The sequence below is a fragment of the Sphaeramia orbicularis genome, chromosome 17, assembly GCF_902148855.1.
Source record: "Sphaeramia orbicularis chromosome 17, fSphaOr1.1, whole genome shotgun sequence".
Classification (NCBI taxonomy): domain Eukaryota; kingdom Metazoa; phylum Chordata; class Actinopteri; order Kurtiformes; family Apogonidae; genus Sphaeramia; species Sphaeramia orbicularis.
The window spans coordinates 44,860,343-44,882,878 of record NC_043973.1 but is presented as its reverse complement, the minus strand read 5'-3'; the positions used below and the strand labels follow the sequence as shown (position 1 = coordinate 44,882,878).

General features: G+C 35.6%; 1 protein-coding gene across 1 annotated transcript in view; it reads right to left on the bottom strand.

Annotated features, from left to right (window-relative positions):
* Positions 1-22,536, bottom strand: part of ctnnd2b (catenin (cadherin-associated protein), delta 2b) — a 595,920-nt gene that overhangs the window by 255,536 nt on the left and 317,848 nt on the right. The window contains exons 9-12 of the mRNA XM_030159817.1: positions 20,524-20,774; positions 16,181-16,312; positions 10,337-10,580; positions 206-262 (exon numbers count right to left, since the gene is read on the bottom strand). Coding sequence (XP_030015677.1) covers positions 206-262; positions 10,337-10,580; positions 16,181-16,312; positions 20,524-20,774 — 684 coding nt within the window. The remainder of the gene's footprint in view (positions 1-205; positions 263-10,336; positions 10,581-16,180; positions 16,313-20,523; positions 20,775-22,536) is intronic.

The following is a 22,536-nucleotide window of genomic DNA, read 5'->3' as shown; positions in this document are numbered from 1 at the left end:
TGCAAATAACATGTTAACAGCTAAAATGTGCATCGATGGGTGACGATACAAAATGGGAAATGTCATGCGTCCATTTACATTAACACTGGTGTCTGATATCTGCGTCGTATAGAAAAAAAGATGGAGAGGTTCAAGTGAATGAGACATAGGTAAGATAGATAGACAGAATGTATAAAGTGTATAAATAAATAAATAGTTGGATTACTTTGTCATTCTTTGCTCGGCTTGATTTTGATTCCACACAAGGAATTCGGGGTCGTACCTATCGAGGGGGGACAGGCAGAGAGAAACAAGAGAGAGGTATATGTTGGCTGTCTGGCAACAAATTCTTCAAATAATATCATAATAGTAATGATTAGTGAGTAGAAATCAATATGTAGCCATTAGACTCGTCTTTCTCTCTCAACATTTGGTTACCAGGCAATGGTGGGAGGGGTGGAGCGGGGTGAGGGCATGCATGTAGAGCGGGGCGGGTGGTGGGTGTTGGGGAGGATGGTGGGGGGGGGGTGTTCGAGGTAAAGAGAGGGTCGACAAAACAGGTACGGCGTCATCCGGCGTTTGATGAGGGTCGAGCCAAGTTAGCGTTCACGTGATAACGCAGGTGACGAATTCATCCAGGTGTAATCGGTTGTAATTCCGTTGTGCGATGACTAGTGTTATCTCACAACAGCAGGACGGGTAGCGGGGAAGCTAAGCGCCGAGGATGTGACAGCCCCGCCGCTAAGCCTGTTAATACATGGGAGATTAGGTACGTTTAAGCAAAATTTAAAGAAACTATATGTGGTTTTGTTTTTTGGTTTGTTTTTTTCAAAGGGATACTAGCGGTGAGTCATGGATGCTTCTAATGTGAGATGTTTTTTAGACTGTTTAGTTCCGGAGTTGATCATTTAATCAGTAGCGTTAGAATGTGGATGACGCACAGATGATTTAGTCGGATTTAAAGCTAATATAAGAATAACATTGGTGATATTCTGCGTTTTTCTCGCGTCAACATAACAAAACAAAAAGATCAAACCAACTCTAAAATCATTCAACCTGTGAGTATTCTTTAACCTAAAAAAATCTACAGCATCGACTGAATAATCACAACCATGCACCTCATTTACAACTTATATGTTCCTTGTATACATTCTTTATTATATATACATATGAAGAGAGAGAGATGTAGCTTTTTGTATATTTTAGTAGTATTCATATATGTAATATTTTATCTCTGGAGTTTTTGTATATTGCCAATATTTCTGTATTTTGTGTGATATTTTTCTACAGTCTTTTTTGCACTTTAAGTCTTTGCTGCTAAATAGATTATCATTGTTTTGGTATTAATAACAATAAATTCTATTCTATTCTAGTCAAATTTAAATAAAATTTAAAGAAACTATATGTGTTTTTTTTTTTTTTTGGGGGGGGGGGGGGGGGGGGGTTGTTGTTTTTTTTTCAAAGCGATAATTGTGGTGAGTCATGGATGCTTCTAATGTGGGGTGTTTTTAGACTGTTTAGTTCCAGAGTTGATCATTTAATCAGTAGCGTTAGAATGTGGATGACGCACAGATGATTTAGTCGGATTTAAAGCTAATATAAGAATAACAGTGGTGATATTCTGCGTTTTTCTTGTGTCAACACAACAAAACAAAAAGATCAAACCAACTATAAAATCATTCAACCTGTGAGTATTTTTTAACCTAAAAAAATCTACAGCATCGACTGAATAATCACAACCATGCGCCTCATTTACAACTTATATGTTCCTTGTATACATTCTTTATTATATATACATATGAAGAGAGAGAGATGTAGCTTTTTGTATATATCAGTAGTATTTTAGTAGTATTCACATATGTAATATTTTATCTCTGGAGTTTTTGTATATTGCCAATATTTCTGTGTTTTATGTGATATTTGTATACAGTCTTTTTTGCACTTTAAGTCTTTGCTGCTAAACAGATTATCATTGTTCCTGTATTAATGACAATAAAGATCAATTCTATTCTATTCTATTCTATTGTAGTCAAACTGAAATAAAATTTAAAGAAACTATATGTGATTTTTTTTTTTTTTTCAAAGCGATACTTGTGGTGAGTCATGGATGCTTCTAATGTGGGGTGTTTTTAGACTGTTTAGTTCCAGAGTTGATCATTTAATCAGTAGCGTTAGAATGTGGGTGACACACAGATAATTTAATCGGATTTAAAGCTAATCTAAGAATAATTCTGCATTTTTCTCTTGTCAACATAACAAAACAAAAAGATCAAACCAACTATGAAATCATTCAACCTATGAGTATTTTTTAACCTAAAAAATCTACAGCATCGACTGAATAATCACAACTTATCTGTACCTTATATATATATATATATATGTATATATGAACAGAGAGAGGTAGCTTTTTGTATATTTTGTTATTAGTAGTATTTTAGTAGTATTCATATATTTAATACTTTTTCTCTGGAGTTTTTGTATATTGCCAATATTTCTCAGTATTTTGTGTGATATTTGTATACAGTCTTTTTTGCACTTTAAGTCTTTGCTGCTAAACAGATTATCATTGTTCCTGTAACAATGAAAATAAAGATCTCTTCCATTCTATTCTATTCTATTCTATTCTAGTCTAGTCTAGTCTAGTCTAGTCTACTCTAGTATTCTAGTCAAATTGAAATAAAATTTTAATAATCTATATGTGATTTTTTTTTTTTTTCAAAGTGATACTTGTGGTGAGTCACGGATGCTTCTAATGTGGTGTGTTTTTAGACTATTTAATTCCAGAGTTGATCATTTAATCATTAAAATTTGTAGGGTGTGATAAAGAATGGAGAATAAATAGAACATGGATGACGCATTGATGATTTAGTTGGATTTAACGCTAATATAACAATAACAGTGGTGATATTCTGCATTTTTCTCTCGTCAACATAACAAAATAAAAAGATCAAACCAACTATAAAATCATTCAACCTATGAGTTTTTTGTAGCTTATTAAACCTCAAAGATCTGCAGCATCAACTCGGTGCAATAATTACACCCATCCGCCTCATTTTTAACTTCACCTTGTATATATTTCTTTATTACCTGTATATATCCTTATATGTTGTACATATTTGTTATCTATAGTATAGAGTTAGCTTAGAGTTAGCTAATAGAGTTAGCTTTTTTTGTATATTTTAGTGATAATCAGTAGTATTTTAGTAGTATTTTTGTTTATTTAATATTTTATCTCTGGAGTTTTTGTATATTGCCAATATTTCTTAGTATTTAGTGTAATATTTTTATACAGTCCTTTTTGGACTTTAAGTCTTTGCTGCTAAACCGATTCTCATTATAATTATGATCATAAATGGGTGGAGTCATGGATGCGTCTAATGTGGTGTATTTTTACACTATTTAGTTCCAAAGTTGATCATTTAATCATTAAAATTTGTCGGGTGTGATAAAGAAGGGAGAGTAATTAGAATGTGGTACATTTTTCTCTTGTCAACATAAGAAAACAAAAAGATCAAACCAACTATAAAATTATTCAACCTATGAGTATTTTTTGTGGCCTATTAAACCTCATAGATCTACAGCATCAACTGATCTAAAGTGTTTAATACGTTTAGACCAACTAAATCTATCAGTTCACTTACATATTTCAGGTAAAAGGAGTTTTTCAGCTTTCCATTGACATCATTTGGATTTTCAGAAGCTCTGCAGTAAATATGAAAACACTGTCATCTTCATCTGCAAAATTGATTCACTTCAGAAAAGCCTGATAATGGTTGCATACACTTGTTTTTATGCTCATTTAATGATATGTTTTACCGAAAAGGTCAGTTTCGTCAATTTTCTCTACTTTTATATAATAACCTTTGAATTTACTCTCAGGTTTTATCAACAGCTACATTATAACTGAATTAAATACAGGAAAAAAAAACTGATTTTTGCAGAAAATATGCAAAATGCAGAGGATAATATTACACTTAATGGCAATAAATCACTAAGGAAAGGTTACATGTAGAGAAAAATCATTTGGGTGTCACCGCTCTTTAAGGATTAAATAATAGTCAATGAGCCACAGTAATGCATCACATGTTACCTCATTACACTTAAACACTCAATATAAGAGATAAACAAGGAGTGGATCTCAGCCACACTGTGCAATATTGACTGTATTGACTCTATTGTGTTAAATTTAACCTGAAGCCTGTACGATATTTATACTACATTCAGTGCAATACATTTTAACATCAAACTAGTATAGTTTTTATCACAGATTTTATTATGTGCATCACTTATTTATGAATATTTATATATTTTTATAGACTATTTTATCCTTTTACAAGTGTTTTATCTGTGTTTTTACTCAGACTAATGCATTGTCGTTTTGTTTCACAGTGCATCTATGATATAATGTTTAAACAGGGTTCCTACAGGTTTATACAAGTTGAGTTTAAGACTTTTTTAAGACTACTTAAAGCAAAATTTAATGCTCATTTCACAGCCTATTTCACAGCCATACTGGCAAAAATGTGTGGCTCCTAGAATTTAGGAAAATGTCTTTCTTTATTTCTCACTGGGAGCTGCAACGTTAGCAATAATTGGTTCCTAATTTCAATATAAATTGTCGGGTTGGAACGGGAGGAATTGAGTAGAGTAACATTACTTTTTTTGCAATTTGGACATTTAACAGACACATTTAAACACAATACAGTCAACAAGTTTATGATAACATAACTTAAGACCTGGCATATCAAATTTAATAAGACTTTTTTAAGGTATTAAATGCAGATTGGTAAATTCAAGACTTTTTAGACTATTTAAGACCCTGTGGGAACCCTGTTAAATGACAAATAAATAAATAAATCTGAATCTGAATTATATTTATAGGTAAAAAAAAAAAAAAGCAGTTAGAGTAATAGTGCTCAGCTGATTTAATATATTAAAAATCTACAACTAGTAGGTTTTGAAGTTGAAGTCTTTTTTCAAAGGAACAGTGCATATTAATAAACACAATATGTGTCAATACACAAGATTAAAGCCAAGGCTAACTTCCATCTTTACACTGCAAAAAATGATTTGTAAGAAAGTTTTAAAAAAGACGTATTTCATTTGTTATTTTTCATCTAAATAAGAAAAACAGCTTTTTTACATTTTTACATGAGAAAAATATTATTTAAAAAAAAAAATATGTATCTAACTTTTTTCTTACTAAGATTTGCCTGCTACTATGAAGGTGATTTTATTTCTTCTACTAAGCACCGTTCAGTAAAATTCTAGCATTTCTGTCTAGTTTTCAAGCACATTATGTTTTTTTTAGTTGATACATTTTTGCTTGTTTTAAGAATTCTAACCAAGATTTATTTTTCTTCTTTCCCCATTGGCATTGGATTTTTTTTGCTCAATATAAGCAAATTTGACCAGATTTAGGAATATTAGGTTTATTTCTAGCAGGGCATTTTTTTGCAGTGACAGAGTTTCTGCAGGCCATTAAAAAGCATTAAAAGTCACTTATTAGTTTTTGTGAAAATTAAGGCCTTTAATGGCATTAAAAAGCATGAAATTCAATGTCCAGAGGCATTAAAAAAAGCATTGTTATTCACTATTTATTTTTATTATATAAACATTTAATAATTTTGATTAGAAGTGTAGTGTGATGATTGACAGGTGGAACCATTTAATTACCAGCAAGGAGGTTATGTTTTCATCTGGGTTTGTCTGTTTGTTTGGGGGTTTTTTTGTTTAGTTTTTAAGGAAGATAGCTCAAAAATTATGGATGGATTTTGATGAAATTTTCAGGAAATGTTGATACTGGCACAAAGAACAAAATTATTAAATTTTGGTGGGGACTGGGGGGACGGGGGGCGGATTTTTTGTTTGTTTGTTTGTTTGTCTGTTAGCAAGATAACTCAAAAAGTTATAGAAGGATTTTGATGAAATTTTCAGGAAATGTTGATACTGGCACAAGGAAGAAATGATTACGAGTGCTTTTCTAGTTAGCTAGTGTTTATGGCTGATACACAAAGTCACAACATCGGATGCTTGGAATGCAACATGTTGTGAGCGTGCTCATGCTGTGGTGAAAGAGTGGAGGGATTATTAGCAAATGTTGGAAAAATAGGAAAATGCAAGTTTCAGCAGAAGTGATTGGAGGAGGAGCTATTTAGAGCCTGGTAAAGGCCTATTGACGGTAAACTGTCAAAAAACTATACATAAAACTGTATCTGCAGTTGGACATGGGCATTAAATTTGTTTAAAGTGGCATTAAAAAGGGCATTCAATTAGATTTGCTGATACCTGCAAAAACTGAGTGTATCATTTTTGAGTCAATGCAATGTTGGTTTTGATCTTTTCATTCGTTGACACTGAGAAAACTGATTTTTAATTTTTTTTTTTTTTTTTTTTTTTTTACATTTTATCCAATAATAGGCTTATTTGTTAAAAAAAAACAGCAGCTGGAAATGAGTAAAACCTGACAACTATGAGGACCCTCCCTTTAACTCAATCAGGACCAGTCGGGTTCCAGTTAGCATCGGCCTCACTCTGACGTCGGCTGTGCATGTTGTGGAGGTAAAAGCGAAAAAAAAAAAAAAAAAAGGCCATGCATCACGAGTCAGTCCACTGTATGTAGCAGCACAGATGTGTTGATGCTCAAAGCTGAACAATAACAACAACAACAGCAACAACAACAAGAATGCCAGAGCTAAAGAGTGAACAAATGTATAGAAATGTGAGTGTGATGCGTAGGAGAGCACAGAGAAATCAACGCTTGGGTGAAGACGATGGGTGAAGGAAGGAGCCATGGTTCTAAAATAATCAAAGAATCCAACACAATTTGACTTCCTCATTATAGACATATTCAATTTGTGCAAAAAAAAAAAAAAAAAAAAAAAAAAAATGGAAATCCGGTCTTGTACCTGCACTGAAATGTCAAAATGAGACGCTTCAGCTTTAATTAGACTACCTCTGCCTTTGACAGCGTGTGTGTGAAAGCAGTGACTAAGACAGAAAAATCCAAGACACAATTGGATTAGTATTTCAAACTTTTAACTAGGACAAAAAGGGGTGATAAATTCGACTTTTAGAGGTGTACACTGGCTCTGTATGTGCGTCTCTCTCGTTCTATTTTTTTTTTTTTTGTCTGTCCGTCACTGTCTCCCTCGCTCTCGCACGCCCACACTCCAACAACCAAGCGGCCCTGATCTAAAGGCGGACTTCATGCACTTTCCACCTTAACTGTGTCTGGGTGCTTAACGCAGAATGTGACTGATTTGCACTGACAGACCGGCACTCAAGCTCTTAACGGCAACAGCAAACTTTTTTAAATTGGACCTGAAGATGTGCGCAGGCATTCGTACGGCAGTGTGAACAAGCCCCAAAACACCAGGCGGAAAAACTAGAGAGGACAGTGAAAGATGTGGCGTGATGTGTGCCTCGTACTAAAGCCCAGATTCAGCCAGACTTTTTACCGCGCTGGACCGTCAATTCCTGACAGTCGATTATCTGTTGAGGTGCTACGAACCATTTAGCGAATCATTCTCATGTCACCGAATCTGACTTTGTCTGTCTTGCAGTTAAAGCCTTTATGTTTTTTTTTTTTTTTTTTTTCAAGTTTATAGAGGGTATGCATGTGACGTCACCTCTAGCGGAAGTCACCGTGGTTCCACCCACTGAGTGGCAGAAAGAGGGAGATGAGTGGTAGTGTTGGCTTCAATACTGTCTAAACCACAGGTGTCAAACTCCGAGGGCCGGTATCCTGCATGTTTTAGATGTTTCCCTCTTCCAGCCACACCTGGTTCAATTAATGATCAGCTCATCATCATGCTCTGCAGAAGCCTGATAATGATGTAATGGCTTCCAGGTGTGATGGAAGAGGGAAACATCTAAAACATGCAGGATACTGGCCGTCGAGGATCTGAGTTTGACACCCCTGGTCTAAACTGAAGATCAATATTTAATTAAAAATAGGACCAATGGCCCTGTAGCTTACCGGCCAAATGAAAAGCTTTGGGGAAAAAAAAAAAAAAAAAAAGCTTTGGCAGTTCTGTGTATTTATTATATTACAGAAATAGCCCATGTTTTGGTCATATTCCAATCAGATCTGTAAAAACTTAAAATTCCAACTTGATATCATTGATACTTCCTGATTCAATCCACTTCCTATCTCTTATAATGGGAACATTTATGCAATAAAGTATATACATTTTTCAAAGTTGCATCAAATCCAGAATCTGCCTGTCGGCCGGTAAGCTAAAAATGGGGAAGAGCTGTTGTGCGACTGATTGTATGAACAGGTTTGAAAAGCAGTGGGAGCTATCGTTTTACAGACACCGAAAGACAAAGAAAAGAGAAGTTGATGGATCCACAAATCCAGGAAACCAAACCTAGATTTGGTGTCAGGTAACGTTAATTGATGCTGTATTTTTGGGTAAAATCAGACCTTAAATGACATTGTTTTGGCTAACGTTACTTCTTAGTAAAGCTCTTGGTTTCATGATCAGATCTTTCATGGTTTTTGTCTTCATTTTGTGATTCTGAACCTTGTGCTCCTACATGATTTGTAAACTAACTTAAACTGAGGCTAACCTAGTTAGCTTACCGGCCGACAGGCCAAAGCTATTGTCGTCTGTCGTCGTCTGTCGTCCGTTACAAAATTTTCAATCGTCTTCTTCTCCAAAACTACAATTCCAATTGACTTCAAACTTGGTATACAGCTTCTGTACGATGATGTCAACAAAAGTTAGAGAAATTATTTGGATCTGGATCTGATTCTGGATTTGGTGTGACTTTGAAAAATTTCCCCAATATAAAAGGTAGGAAGTGGATCGATGCAATAACTCAGTAAATATAAATGATATCCAGTGTAAATTTCTACAGTCCAGCCCTGATGGGGAGATGACCAAAACATAATGTCCACATGCGGATCAGGATCTTCTTCTGGATCCGGGAACTTATGGAAAATTTAACATGGACTCTTATGGGGTCTATCAAAGAATAAATCCCGACCGTCCATGCTTTCAGCTTGGGCTATTTCTGTAATATAATAAATACACAGAACTGGGTGATAATAAATGGCATCTGGATACATTTCCCAAAGCTTTTAATTTGGCCGGTAAGATACAGGGCCATTGGTTCTATTTTTTTTTTTTTTTCAAATACGGGGGAACTGGAGAATAAAGCTATGACAGAGTATTAGGACCACATAAGAAAATAAAAACACTTGTCACTATGAGTATAAAGTCATAAAATATCAATATAAACCTGTAATTTTACGATAATAAAGTTGAATACGAAAAAATCACAATGTTATGAGAATAAAGTCGTAGTTCTAAAAAAAAGTCATAATTTAACAAAAATGTCGTCAATCCATGGGATTAAAGTCATCATATTCTGACAATAAAGCCATAATATTACAAGAATAATGTTGTAATTTAAAAAAAGGGGGGAAAAATCTCCTAATTTCCCAGAATCCAGTGGTGCCCTGCTGGTCCACAGCAGTAGTATGTGTGTTGGATAAAGTACTTGATCTGAACTAGACTCAGTAAATCTCCTCAGTCCCAGTAGATCATGCATATATTCACTGGGGTCAGTACACGGTCTACTGTAAATGCACTTTGGATCAGCTGGTTCTGGGCCCTAGTTTTGGACCCTGGTTGTCAGTCATGATGAAACCATGTATATGTCAGGGTTCTACCAGTAGAAACTCCGATCAGAGTCTCTACTGGTAGAAACTCCGATCCGAACCCTAACCCTAACCCTTCTACTGGCAGGATCAGAGTTTCTACCAGTAGAGACTCTGATCGGAGTTTCTACTGGTAGAGACTACGATCGGAGTCTCTACTGGTAGAATCGCCGATCCTACCAGATCGCAGTCTCTACCCTTACATATATTTGTTTCAGGTAAAAACAGTGATGATCCCCTCCACCCTGGATGTCAGGATCCTCCATTTCTGTCCACATGTCAATGTTCGTGGACCACTTGTTCTTTGGTAGCTCGCACAGATCCACGTCCAGTCCAATTGTGCTTCATTTAATTTCATATTTCACATGTTCTCGGTCTCGCTGTGTTTACTGCTATACTCCGTCATGTTGAGCAGGTTGGTTTTTGACACTCAGTCTGACTTAGAGGGGCGTGGCCTGGGGGGAAGTGACATATGTGCATACCCTCTATTGGAATCTTTTGAAATTGCTCGCATTGATTGTATTAAATTTGGTGAATCTGGCCCTCAGTAAGTTCAGTGACAGTGGAAAGGGAGCGGAAACGAAGGGCCTCATCAACAAGCCAGAGCTGATTCTTGGTGTAAAAGAATAACAAAAATGTATAACAAAAAAAAAAAAAAACTTTAGCAAATTAAAATCTGCTCACCTTGGGTCCTTCTGGATGCTGTCCACCGATGGGGACCGGCCAAGGGCGGCCTCAGGTGGGAGGGCGGGGCCTGATTTGCTGTACGGCGACTCCGTGGACGGGCAGAACTGCAGAGTGCGGTAGGGGTTGGCGTAGTCGGCGGCCCCGCCTCCCGTGGCGAAGCTGCCTCTCTGGAAGGTGGCGGTGGCGCTCTGGCTACCCGTTCGCTGCAAGGGGATTGGGTCGACACCGGGGGAGGGCGGGGCTACAGCGGGAAGAGGAGTGTAAGGAGAGAGCAAATAATTGAGGACTTCCTGGTACAAATGGTTCACTACGGGGTCTGATGTAGTCGAGGAGGAAGAGGAGGAAAAGGAGGAAGAGGCACAAGCACAAGGATGTACAGAGTGAGAAAAGCAACGCAAAGGCAACAACGGAACAAAACAACAGAAAAAAGAAAAAATAGAAGAAGACAGAAGTTAAGACATCGAACACACATAAACCAACTCAGGTGATAGATTTAGCTGAACCAAATGAGTTTCATTTGGACGGAAACGTTCAAGAAAACAAACGAATGAAAAAAAAACATGCAGCGAATGACAAGAAAAACCCCAACGTAAAAAACATGCAGGATTCAGTCGAATATCATCAAAGCAGCGTATGACCTTCATCACTAATTTTTCTTCAAATTTCTAAAACCTGAATGCTGGGGTGCTGTAAAGGGGGGGGGTGGACATGACAAATTCATGGGGCCCAGCATTTGCAGCGGCCCCAGTGGATATAGGTTAGAAGTTGTGAAAATTTCGTGCAAGCTCCGCCGTTAAAGAGTGGAATATAAGCCGTGTTTAGTTTTGTTTTTATGCCCATTTCGGTTGTTCATTTAATTTTTTGTCATTTATTTGTTTATTTTGAGCATTTACAGAGTAAATGCAAATTCAAAATTCCAAAATCATTCATCTACACTTGAAAAGGAGTGGGAAGAACAAGATAATTTTCACTTGTTCCACAGATTTTTGTGCTTGAATTAAGCAAAAAAAAAAATCTTGAATTAAGGTGGTTTTCCTGTATTTTTTATACATACTTCTTGGATTTTTTTTCTTTTTTTTTGCCACTTATGGGCAAAGAACCAAATATGGTAACTCCATAGACCTTGATTTTACCTCTACATGACAATATATATATTTTTTAATTTCCCAAAAGAAGTAAAAAAGTTTTAGTATGTCCTGCGATAACACCCAAATGCAAAAATTTTGCCTGCCAATAATACCAATAAGCGAAAAAAAACAAAAAAAATCTTGAATCAAGCAAAAAAAAAATCTGAATTAAGCAAAAAAAAAAAAAATTCTTGAATTAAGCAAAAAAAAATTCTTCATTAAGCAAAAAAAAAATAAAAAAAAAAATCTGGAATTAAGGAAAAAAATCTTGAACTAAGCACAAAATCTGCCAATGGAACAAGTAAAAATCATCTTGGTCAGATTTCTTGGAATAAGATTTTCAAGATTGTTGTTTCAAAATAAGTTTTTATATCTCACTGAAAAGTTACTCGAGGTGATTATGTCTTATTTTAAGTGTGATGAGTTAATTTGACGAGAAATAAGAAAAATACACTTTTTAAGATTTGGATTTTTGCAGTGTATGCCAACCCTGTAAAACTCTCTGATATTGGTTGAGTCAAAGAGTCAGACTTTAGACTTGGTCAGCCTTGGTTCTCAGTAGGGATGTATTGATTACCGGTATAACGATAAACCACGGTAAAATTGCAGACGGTTAGTATTATTGTTTAAATTCTACTTATGATAACCGTGTTCGATTACCGCACTTTTAGGGGAAAAAACCCTATGTAAAGATATGCTTTTATATCAAATATTTAAGTATAGTTTGAATTTATTACAATTTTGATTTTATATACCTAATATTTGGAACCAATATTCACTTTTAAAGTCTTTGAAAAGGTTCGTCAAGCATCTTTGTGTTATTTATGCAATAAAGTATATACACTTTTCAAACTGGATTTTTTTTTGTGTGTGTGTGTGTGTGTGTGTGTGTGTGTGTTTTCTGGCCTTTTATGTTGTTATAGTAGGTTAAACTGAAAAAAAAAAAAAAAAACAGGCAGATGATATAGATGAAGTTGTGCTGAAAAAAAAGATACCAAACATGGGTATAGTAAACATTTCTTTATATAGTATATAAAGGCAAAATCAAAAGTACTGAAAAATGGCCAAAATAGGCTCAGACCACTGAGGGTTAATATTTGAATGTTTCTGCAACAGAAAGTACATTGTGCTTATTAATTTTATTTGTTTTTTTTGTTGTTTTTTTTTTCAAAATACAACTTGGTTAACTTATTTCAGTGTGTGTATAAGTACTTTTTGAACATTTTGAGCGTAGTTTTAACAATAACGCGATAATAACGATAACCGTGATAATTTTGGTCACAGTAACTGTGATATGAAATTGTTATATGGTTACATCCCTAGTTCTCAGCCTGTTTTTCATCTGTGTTCATCCGCTTGAAACTACTTAAAATGACCTTGAACAAGACTTCAGCAGCTACTTTGTCTTGAGAAAACAGATTAAAGAAAAGATCGAACATAACAAAGCCCGATCCGAGGTGTGTCGTGACTTAGTTTCTCAGGCACGAAGCAACAGATGACGTCTGAGTTCTGTCATTTGGATGCATATTAAACTAATGTGCGTGGGGAGTCGACTTCTCGCTCTGCCTGCGTTTCCTTAGTCGACCGAACCGCCGTCGCATCATCTACAACGTTTTGACGACACGCCTGATTTGCCTTGATTTCAAAGCGCCCGAGCTAACGCCCATGGGATTAATTGAGATTAATTTTCAGCCTTGAAACTAATTAGTTAACAGACTGTGACTGAGAGACAAATTGCCACTGAGACCCCAATTGGATTTGCCAACCTGATCTGGTAAATAGCCCTACTGTACACGATCAGATGGAAAGAGGTGCTCTCTAATGCGGCGCCGTCTTTCATTCCACATCCCATCATTAAAAAAACACCTAGCTTTGAAGTGAGCTGTGTCAGTGTGTCTGTTCTACTTTACTGCATCGTTCTTTAATTCGTCACTTTATTCCAGGTGCAGATGTCTGCGTCTAGTCACTGATCTTTTTTTAATTTAGATGAATTGGTTTATGATTTACAGCTGCAGCTATTTTTAGCGTTAGCACTAACAGTCACGCTCCTATCGACTCATATATGTTTGGATGAGATGCTCTTCTCTTTTCCTGCCACTTCTCCTTTATTTCATCCTCACTTCCTTATCATTTCACCCATAAATACCAAGTGCTACTTTTATGGCAGTTCCCAAATGATTTTTTTCCTCTTTATTTAACCTTTATGAAGTGATTTATCACCATATATCATAACATTATCCTCTATATTTTGTGTTTTTTCAGTGAAAATCAGGTATTTTCATACATTTACTTTACTGATCATGTACTTGAATCATCATGATGAGATTCAATTTGAGGGTTATTAGATCAAAAAACAGAGAAAACTTAAGAAAAAGTGACTATTTCAGTCAAATCTATCAGTAACTTAGTGTGTCCATCCACTGTCATTGAACCAACTCCATAGGTTTTACTGAATCAGTGTTGTAGAAGATGACAGTGTTTCCATGGTAACATCCAAATGGGTCATATCTGATGACCATGAAAAGATGAAAAACTGCATTTTACTGGAATTATTTCTACATATTGATAGATTTAATGGTTCAACAGTTATTAAACAGTTTATATCAATAGATGACTTTGGTTGCCAGTGGCTGTTTGGGTCTTTAAGGGTTAAAAAAAAACAATCAGAGATTATAGTCAAATAAATATATTCACATTATTTGGAAATTTTTCAGCATTAAAATAAAGTAGTTGGACTAAGTGAGGGTATATGAAATGGAACTCCATCATGATGTGATTACATTTGAGGGTTGATTAGATAAAAAAAAAACAGAAAAAAACTGAAGAAAAAGTGTCTTTTTCAGTCAAATCTATCATTAACTGAACATAAAACAAGCATCTGCATCCACTGTCATTGATCCATCTCCATGGGTTTTACTGCTGAATCAATGCTGTAGAAGATGACGGTGTTTCCATGGTAACTACAGAGCCTCTAAACGTCCAAATGGGTCATATCTGATGACCATGAAAACATGACAAACTGCATTTTACCTAAATTATTTCAACATATTGATAGGTTTAATAGTTCAACAGTTCTTAAACAGTGTAGATCAGTAGATGACTTTGGTTGCCAGTGGCTGTTTGGGTCTTTAAGGGTTAATAAAGACAGTCAGAGATTATAGTAAAATAAATATATTCACATTATTTGGAAATTTTTCAGCATTAAAATCGAGTAGTTGGACTAAGTGATGGTATATGAAATGGAAATCCATCATGATGCGATTCCATTTGAGGGTTTATTAGATTAAAACAACTGAAAAAACTGAAGAAAAAGTGTCTTTTTCAGTCAAATCTATCATTAACTGAACATAAAGCAAGCATCTGCATCCACTGTCATTGATCCAACTCCATGGGTTTTACTGGTGAATCAATGTTGTAGAAGATGACAGGGTTTCCATGGTAACTACGGAGCCTCTGAACATCCAAACATCCAAATGGGTCGTATTTGATGACCATGAAAAAATGACATTTTTTTTTTACTGGAATTATTTCAACATATTGATTGATTTAATGGTTCAACAGTTATTAAACAGTGTAGATCAGTAGATGACTTTGGTTGCCAGTGGCTGTTTGGGTCTTCGAGGGTTAATAAAAACAGTCAGAGATTATAGTAAAATAAATATATTCACATTATTTGGAAATTTTTCACCATTAAAATAAAGTAGTTGGACTAAGTGAGGGTATATGAAATGGAACTCCATCATGATGGGATTACATTTGAAGGTTTATTAGATTAAAAAAAACAAAACAAAACTTAAGAAAAAGTGTCTTTTTGAGTCAAATTCCATGGGTTTTACTGCTGAATCAATGCTGTAGAAGATGACGGTGTTTCCATGGTAACTACAGAGCCTCTAAACGTCCAAATGGGTCATATCTGATGACCATGAAAACATGACAAACTGCATTTTACCTAAATTATTTCAACATATTGATAGGTTTAATGGTTCAACAGTTCTTAAACAGTGTAGATCAGTAGATGACTTTGGTTGCCAGTGGCTATTTGGGTCTTTGAGGGGCAATAAAAAACAATCAGAGATTATAGTAAAATAAATATATTCACATTATTTGGAAATTTTTCAGCATTAAAATAAAGTAGTTGGACTAAGTGATGGTATATGAAACGGAACTCCATCATGATGCGATTCCATTTGAGGGTTTATTAGATTAAAACAACTGAAAAAACGTATGAAAAAGTGTCTTTTTCAGTCAAATCTATCATTAACTGAACATAAAGCAAGCATCTGCATCAACTGTCATTGATCCAACTCCATGGGTTTTACTGGTAAATCAATGTTGTAGAAGATGACGGTGTTTCCGCGGTAACTACGGAGCCTCCATGAAAAGATCCCAAACTTTATTTTACACCAATTATTTCAACACATTGATAGGATTAGTGGCTTTAAAGTCATGAAATATTTTAGATCAGTACATGGTTTTGGGTCTGTAAGGGTTAAGATCCAAATGCACATCTTTACCAGTTTAGAACAAGTGCCAAGTCAACATTCCGCAAACTTCTTGCATGTTGAGTAAGACTCTTCCTTCCTACCTCCTCATCTTCAGGGACTCGCTTTTATAGAGCCTTTGTTTGTCCATATTGCTTTAACGCTTTAACCAAACAACCCTCCATCTTCTGGTCTTAACCCTCCTCGGCCAGCGTGTCTTCCCCAGAGCTTACCTTGTCCTCTAAGGCTGGATTTGGTGTAGACTCTGTCTTCATAGATGGGGTCGATGTGGTGCTCAGGGGATTGCAGGGGTCGTAGTTCGGAGCCCAGGTGACTGTGTTGGCTGCTGTAGGAGCCTCTGGAGCCTGGAGGGTACAAGGAGGACCCACGTTAGATCAGGGTGTTTGTGCAGGTCTGGAAAGTAGGGTTGTAATTAGAGCTGCTCATTCCAAACATTCCATTTTAAATGTATTATTATGTATATTCTGTTGTTTTACTTGGTATTTTTATTTCACTGTTTTAATTGTACAGCTGTTTTTATGTCTTCTCGATCTATTCTTGTATTTTTAGTCTAGAATTTTGCTTTTTAATCTTCTGTACGACACTGTTCTTAATTGTACAGCTGCTTTATGTCTTTAATCTATTCTTGTATTTTATTTAATTTAATTTTTTATTATTATTATTATTTTTTTTGTTTTATTTTGCTTTCCTCCTGTAAGTTGCTTTGGAAAAAAGCATCACAGGTCCTGCAATGTAGGAGGCAAATGGACTCAACGTGTTCTCAATTAATTTCAACCTGGGCACTTTTTGAACTTTTAGGGTCCAAATAGACAAATAAATAAACCAAAGACTAATAAAAGTGGGTTTAGCTAAATATGACCCCTTTCACTTGTGAATTGATGCGCTAAACACGCTCTGTTTGATCACAAGACAAGGTTCAAGGTCAAGGTTTACTTTACTGTCATTACATGTAGAATATACATGAAACGAAATCAGCACTCAGGACCAGCAATGTACATCATAAAATCCCATAAAATGAATCCTATATTTAAAATAATAACAGTAAAACTGCGTAAAGTAGTCGGATGCGTCTGTCGAGACTACAGCCGACATTCAAACAGGTAATTTCAGTTCGAATTGGAACTTTTCATCTCATGCTCGAACAAATGATTGAAGTTCAAATACAAAGTGACAGCCCTAATAAGTACTGTTGTGAAATAAATTTGCGCAAAATAATCGTAGTGATTGTGAAACTGACAATAATCGTAGCACCAAAAATATCTAATTGTTACACCTCTACTTGAAAGTCTTAAAAAGTCTGTAATTTTTATACGCTGTTTTCTCGACCTTGAAAAGTCTGGAATTTTGTGCGAAAGTCTTAATAAAGTATGGAAAAAAGTTTCTCTCATAGTTGAATTTAAGAGTATGTTCAAATAAAATTTGTATTCATTCATTCATTTTCTGATTTTCCCGATTTATCCTCAATAGGGCCACAGGGGTCATTTGGAGCCTATCCCTGGTACTTATGGGCGAAGGCGTAAGAAATAAAAATCAATGTAAAAAAAAAAAAAAAAAATTAAAAATACTATGAATCTAAGAACTGAAAGAACTAAAATTTTTAATTTATGCTATAAATAAAATTTGATTGATTGATTGACTTTTCAGTAGGATTTACTCATTAAAATAAAAGAACCTTAAAAAAAAAAACATTGTAATGCATAAATCTATTACAAAACAGAAACAGCCACAGTGCTAACCCTTTATTGGGCAAGTGACTATTTTTGGTCATTTCTGCACCCATTACAAGACAGTGACAGTAACAGTTACAGCGAGTCAACAGTCTCAGGTCCAATGTGGTCTCCAGGGTCTGGAAAGTCCACCTCTGCATGAACAGTGAGTGGACCTGCTTTGTTCGGTATATTTGATTGTTTATTATTTTTATTCTATTGTTTTACTTGGTATTTTTATTTCACTGTTTATAATTGTACAGCTGTTTTTTATGTCTTTTTAATCTATTCTTGTATTTTAGTCTATCATTTTGTTTTTTTTATTCTTCTGTACGACACTGTTTTTAATTGTACAGCTGTCTTCACTCTATTCTTGTATTTTATTCTTTTATTTTTGTAAGTCACTTTGGAAAAAAGTACCTGCCAAATGCATAAATGTAAATGTAAATGTCAGGTACCATGAAGTAATGGTACTAATTTAATGTTAAGTGTAATTAAGTGTTGTTCTAATGTTCTAAAATACACTTTCCTTTTACCTTACATGTGTTTTTCTTGTATTTTTATATATACTTCTTGGATGTTTTTTCCTTTTTTTTTTTTTTTTGCTACATATAGGTAAGGAACCAAATATGGTAATTTCATTAACCTTGATTTTCTACATAATAAAAAAAAAAAAAAAAAATCATATAAGTATTTAACTCTTATAATGTCCTCCATTAACACAGTAAGGTTGAACTTGTCAATTTCAGAGTCTTTCTATGAGTGAACTATAAAGGGTTAAAGATATTAGGTAAACAGTTCATGAACATTAGCTTCTAAATAAATCAATTCACCGTTCACAATTTAATGCAACTCAAATAAATACCAACTTCACCTTCTCAAAAAGCCTAAATTGAAGCCCAAATCTCATCCATCTCTGCCAAGAATTGTTCAAACATTCATGAGAACATTTGCAATGTAATAAATTTGAGATAAAACCTGGAGCCAGTTTCATCAAATATTTGGGTAAAATTGTTTTTCATTCTAACCATGCGCTCATGCTGATGAATACCAATTGTTGCATAAATGAAAAGAATGTTCGTGCGACGTTAACTATCACGAAGAAGCATGACAGAGACGCTTCAGAAATATTAGACCCTGAGGAAAATCCAGATCAAGTGATAAAAGAAAAAAAAAAAGAACTTTTATTAGAATACTATCTTCAACCATGTGCTGTTGGACTGCCTGTCTGTTCATTGATTTGATGTTCTTGTCAGGTGGCCTGTGATTTAAGGACGAGAAAGAAATAGCAATATTTGGTGAAAAGCCACAATTTGCATGCAGATGTAAGATGGAATATAAGGCACACGATGTGGACAAAAGTATTGGGACAAAGTTCAATTGAGGTGTTTCTTTTCTAACGGGCCTGGGATACAAAACAATAAAGACAAATGTCATAATATAGTTTTATATTGGGGTAAATACTGTATTGGTTAGTTTGCTTTAATGTGTTATTATTATTATTATTATTATTATTATTATTTTATTTTTATTTTTTTTTAATCAATGAGTATGATTTTAAATGTTCTGCCTCTAAATTTCTACAATATTTTTCATGCACTGACTGTAATTAATAATTTTAAGGACATTTTAAGGAAATATTGATTTTTTTTTAATTTTTTTAAAATCTCAAATCCTCATGAACAGGACATCTTACAGCTGTAGACATGATGTGTTGCAATATTTTTGTCCATATAGTTTATAAACATCAATATTTCCTTAAAGTTTAATGGGAGATTTGCTTCCTTAGTGAGATGTGAAGAAAGTAGATGGTTAGTTGTGGTAGAAAAATATTATTTCCAGTCAGAACACAAAAAACATATTTTAGATATTTAGAGGTAGAACATTTAAAATTATAGTCATGGATAAAACAAATATAATAATAATAATAATAATAATAATAATAATAATAATAATCACTGTTTTGCGAAATTAAGTAAAAACCATCTCTGAAACATAACAATTTAAACCAAACTAACCAATGCAATGATATTTATCCCAATATAAAAAAAACTATATCATGACATTTATCAGTATTGTTTTATATCCCAGACCCCTGTTAGACAAGAAACCCCCAAATTCAATGTGTCCACATACTTTTGTCCATGTAATGTATGGGTGTCAAACTCATTTTAGCTCAGGTTCCACATTCAGCCCACTATGATCTAAAGTAGGCCGGACCAGTAAAATAACAACATAATAACCTATAAATAATCATTTTAGACACATTTTTATTTTGATTGTGTGAAAAAAGTTCAATTACATTATGAAAATGTGAACAACCTGAAAATTCTTAAAAAGATTAAGTGCAATTTTAATGATATTATGCCTCAGTTTTTCATTTATGCATGTACATTACACAGTGGATCCACAAATACACAAAATATTTAATAACAGGCAGAATAGAGTTAAAACTGCACATAGTTTTTGTAAGACATTTCAGGTTGTTTAGGTCATTCACATTTTTTTTCTCTTAAAAAAAGATAATTTGTTAATACAAACATTTTCATGTAATTTCAGTTTTTTACACTTAAACAAAGAGAAGAATTTGCAGTTGTCCTTATTCATAGGTTATTATGATATTTTACTTGAGATTGAATCGGTCTGTATGTAGTACCTGACCTAAAATGATTTTAAAACCACTGATTGTTAATATTTTCAGTGTAACTTTTGCATTTCATGGGCTGGATTGGACCCTTTGGTGGGTCTTATGTTTGACACCTGTGTATTTCAGAAGTGAGACTCAGGTGGAAATCCACATCACAGCACAATCACACACACATAGAGAATAATAATAAAATGTTCTTGACCTCTGCCTGCCAGGCTACCAGGCCTTTGCAGGGTTGCGTTCGCGTAGAGCTCGTGGGAGATCTTGTAGGAGTCTGCGCCGATGTGATGCAGCATGCGTTTGGTCGGAGACAGGGTGGCGTAGCTGCCCACCACCGAGCTGAGCTGGTGGATGGGCGACGAGGTGTGGTTTCCTCCTGGGGACGCCGCCATGGGGAGGGGGGAGGAGGAGCCAGCACCGCCCGATGCGACCATATTGATCGGCGACGAAGTGCTGCAGGAGAAGAAAAACAAACACTGGTATTTTAGACTCGGCGACACGGTGGTGCGGTGGTTAGCACTTGTGCCTCACAGCAAGAAGGTCCTGGGTTTGATTCCAACACTAGTCAACGGGGGGTGGGACCTTTCTGTGTGGAGTTTGCATGTTCTCCCCGTGTCTGTGTGGGTTCTCTCCGGGTACTCCGGCTTCCTCCCACCATCCAAACACATGCACTAATAGGTTAATTGGTTAATCTAAATTGCCCATAGGTGTGAATGTGACAGTGATTGTTTGTCTCTATATATTCAACCCTGCGATGAACTGGCGACTTGTCCAGGGTGTACCCCGCCTTTGCCCCTATGTAGCTGGGATAGGCTCCAAGCGACCCCCGTGACCCTAGTGAGGATACAGCAGGTTCAGAAAATGAATGAATGAATGAATGGTATTTTAGACTTAGGCCCAAACCCAGTTCTCATTTTCACCCCTATCCCTTGGCCCTTGCACTCGGCACTACCCCTTGCAACTCTAGAGGTAGGGGTTGAAATATTCCCCTATGAAATGGGACAACCCTTCAAGACCTGTTACATCATCAGCAATCATTGATACCACTGTAAACAGATTCAACAATTGTGTTTGTAAAAGTATTCCCCATGACATCAGCAGCTGTAATCATCTCTGTTCCATGGGCTTTGGGAATCTTTTTGCAGCTATCAACCGCAAACCGCAGGAATGCAATCTACAGGGTGTCCCGTAAGTCTCCATATATAGGAGACATAATACATATGGTTCTAACATGTATTTCTTTATATTTCTTCTTTACAGTTCTTCAGCAGTGGAGGACACGCATTGAAATGTGTTCCCGACAAAATGGCAGTCGTATAGAGCATATTATATAAATAAAAATGGTTTATGTCAACAAACGTTTATTTTTCCTCTGTATGGAGACTTATGGGACACCCTGTATAACACATTGAAATGCCATTAAACAGTCGATCAAAGTTATTTACAAAGAAAATATGTGTATTTGTGTGTTTCTTTCATCACATTGCTGCACTTTTTTGCTTTTTACTTCCATCTTGCCAATGATACGAACAGAATTATGGGACATTTCTCCTACCCCTCCATTTGTAGTGTGGTCCTGAAAAATCTCTGTTTTGAGGGCCAAATAACCCTCCCCCTTAGCCCTTCCCCTCCAACTCACCGAGATTCGGGACACCCCTACCCCTTCACGTGAACACACAAAATAGAGGGGTGGGGCCAGTGGTGTAGTCCAGGGTATACGGCGGTATACAGAGTATACCTACTTATTTTTCAGTCATCATTGTGTATACCCATTTCTGACCCCCCCCCGAGGTGTATCTGAGCCAAATTACCCATGTTTTCCCCCTAGGATGGTGAAGCCATGACCCGCCCTACTCTGCCTCTAATTGGCTAGTACTTGGTACCTTCACTGATTAGATTGGTTAACTCTGGCATGAGGACTGATGAGCCAATCAGAGGCAGAGTAGGGTGGGTCATGCTGAGGAAAATATTGCTAACTAACACTGGCCACCTCTGGAACCTGATTGGACACCTCAGGTGCCAGTTCCACCCAAGATGATTGACAGCTCACTGCACGTCTCATTGTAAGATGTGTGATTATTGGAAATGCGAACAAGAAAGGCAGAATAAACGTCTTTCAAATGAGTGACATATATCGAGAGAACCTACCTTCATGGAATACAGAATTCTGAGGTAAGTTTTAAGGTGGTTTCAGAATGAGTCACTGTTTTAAAGT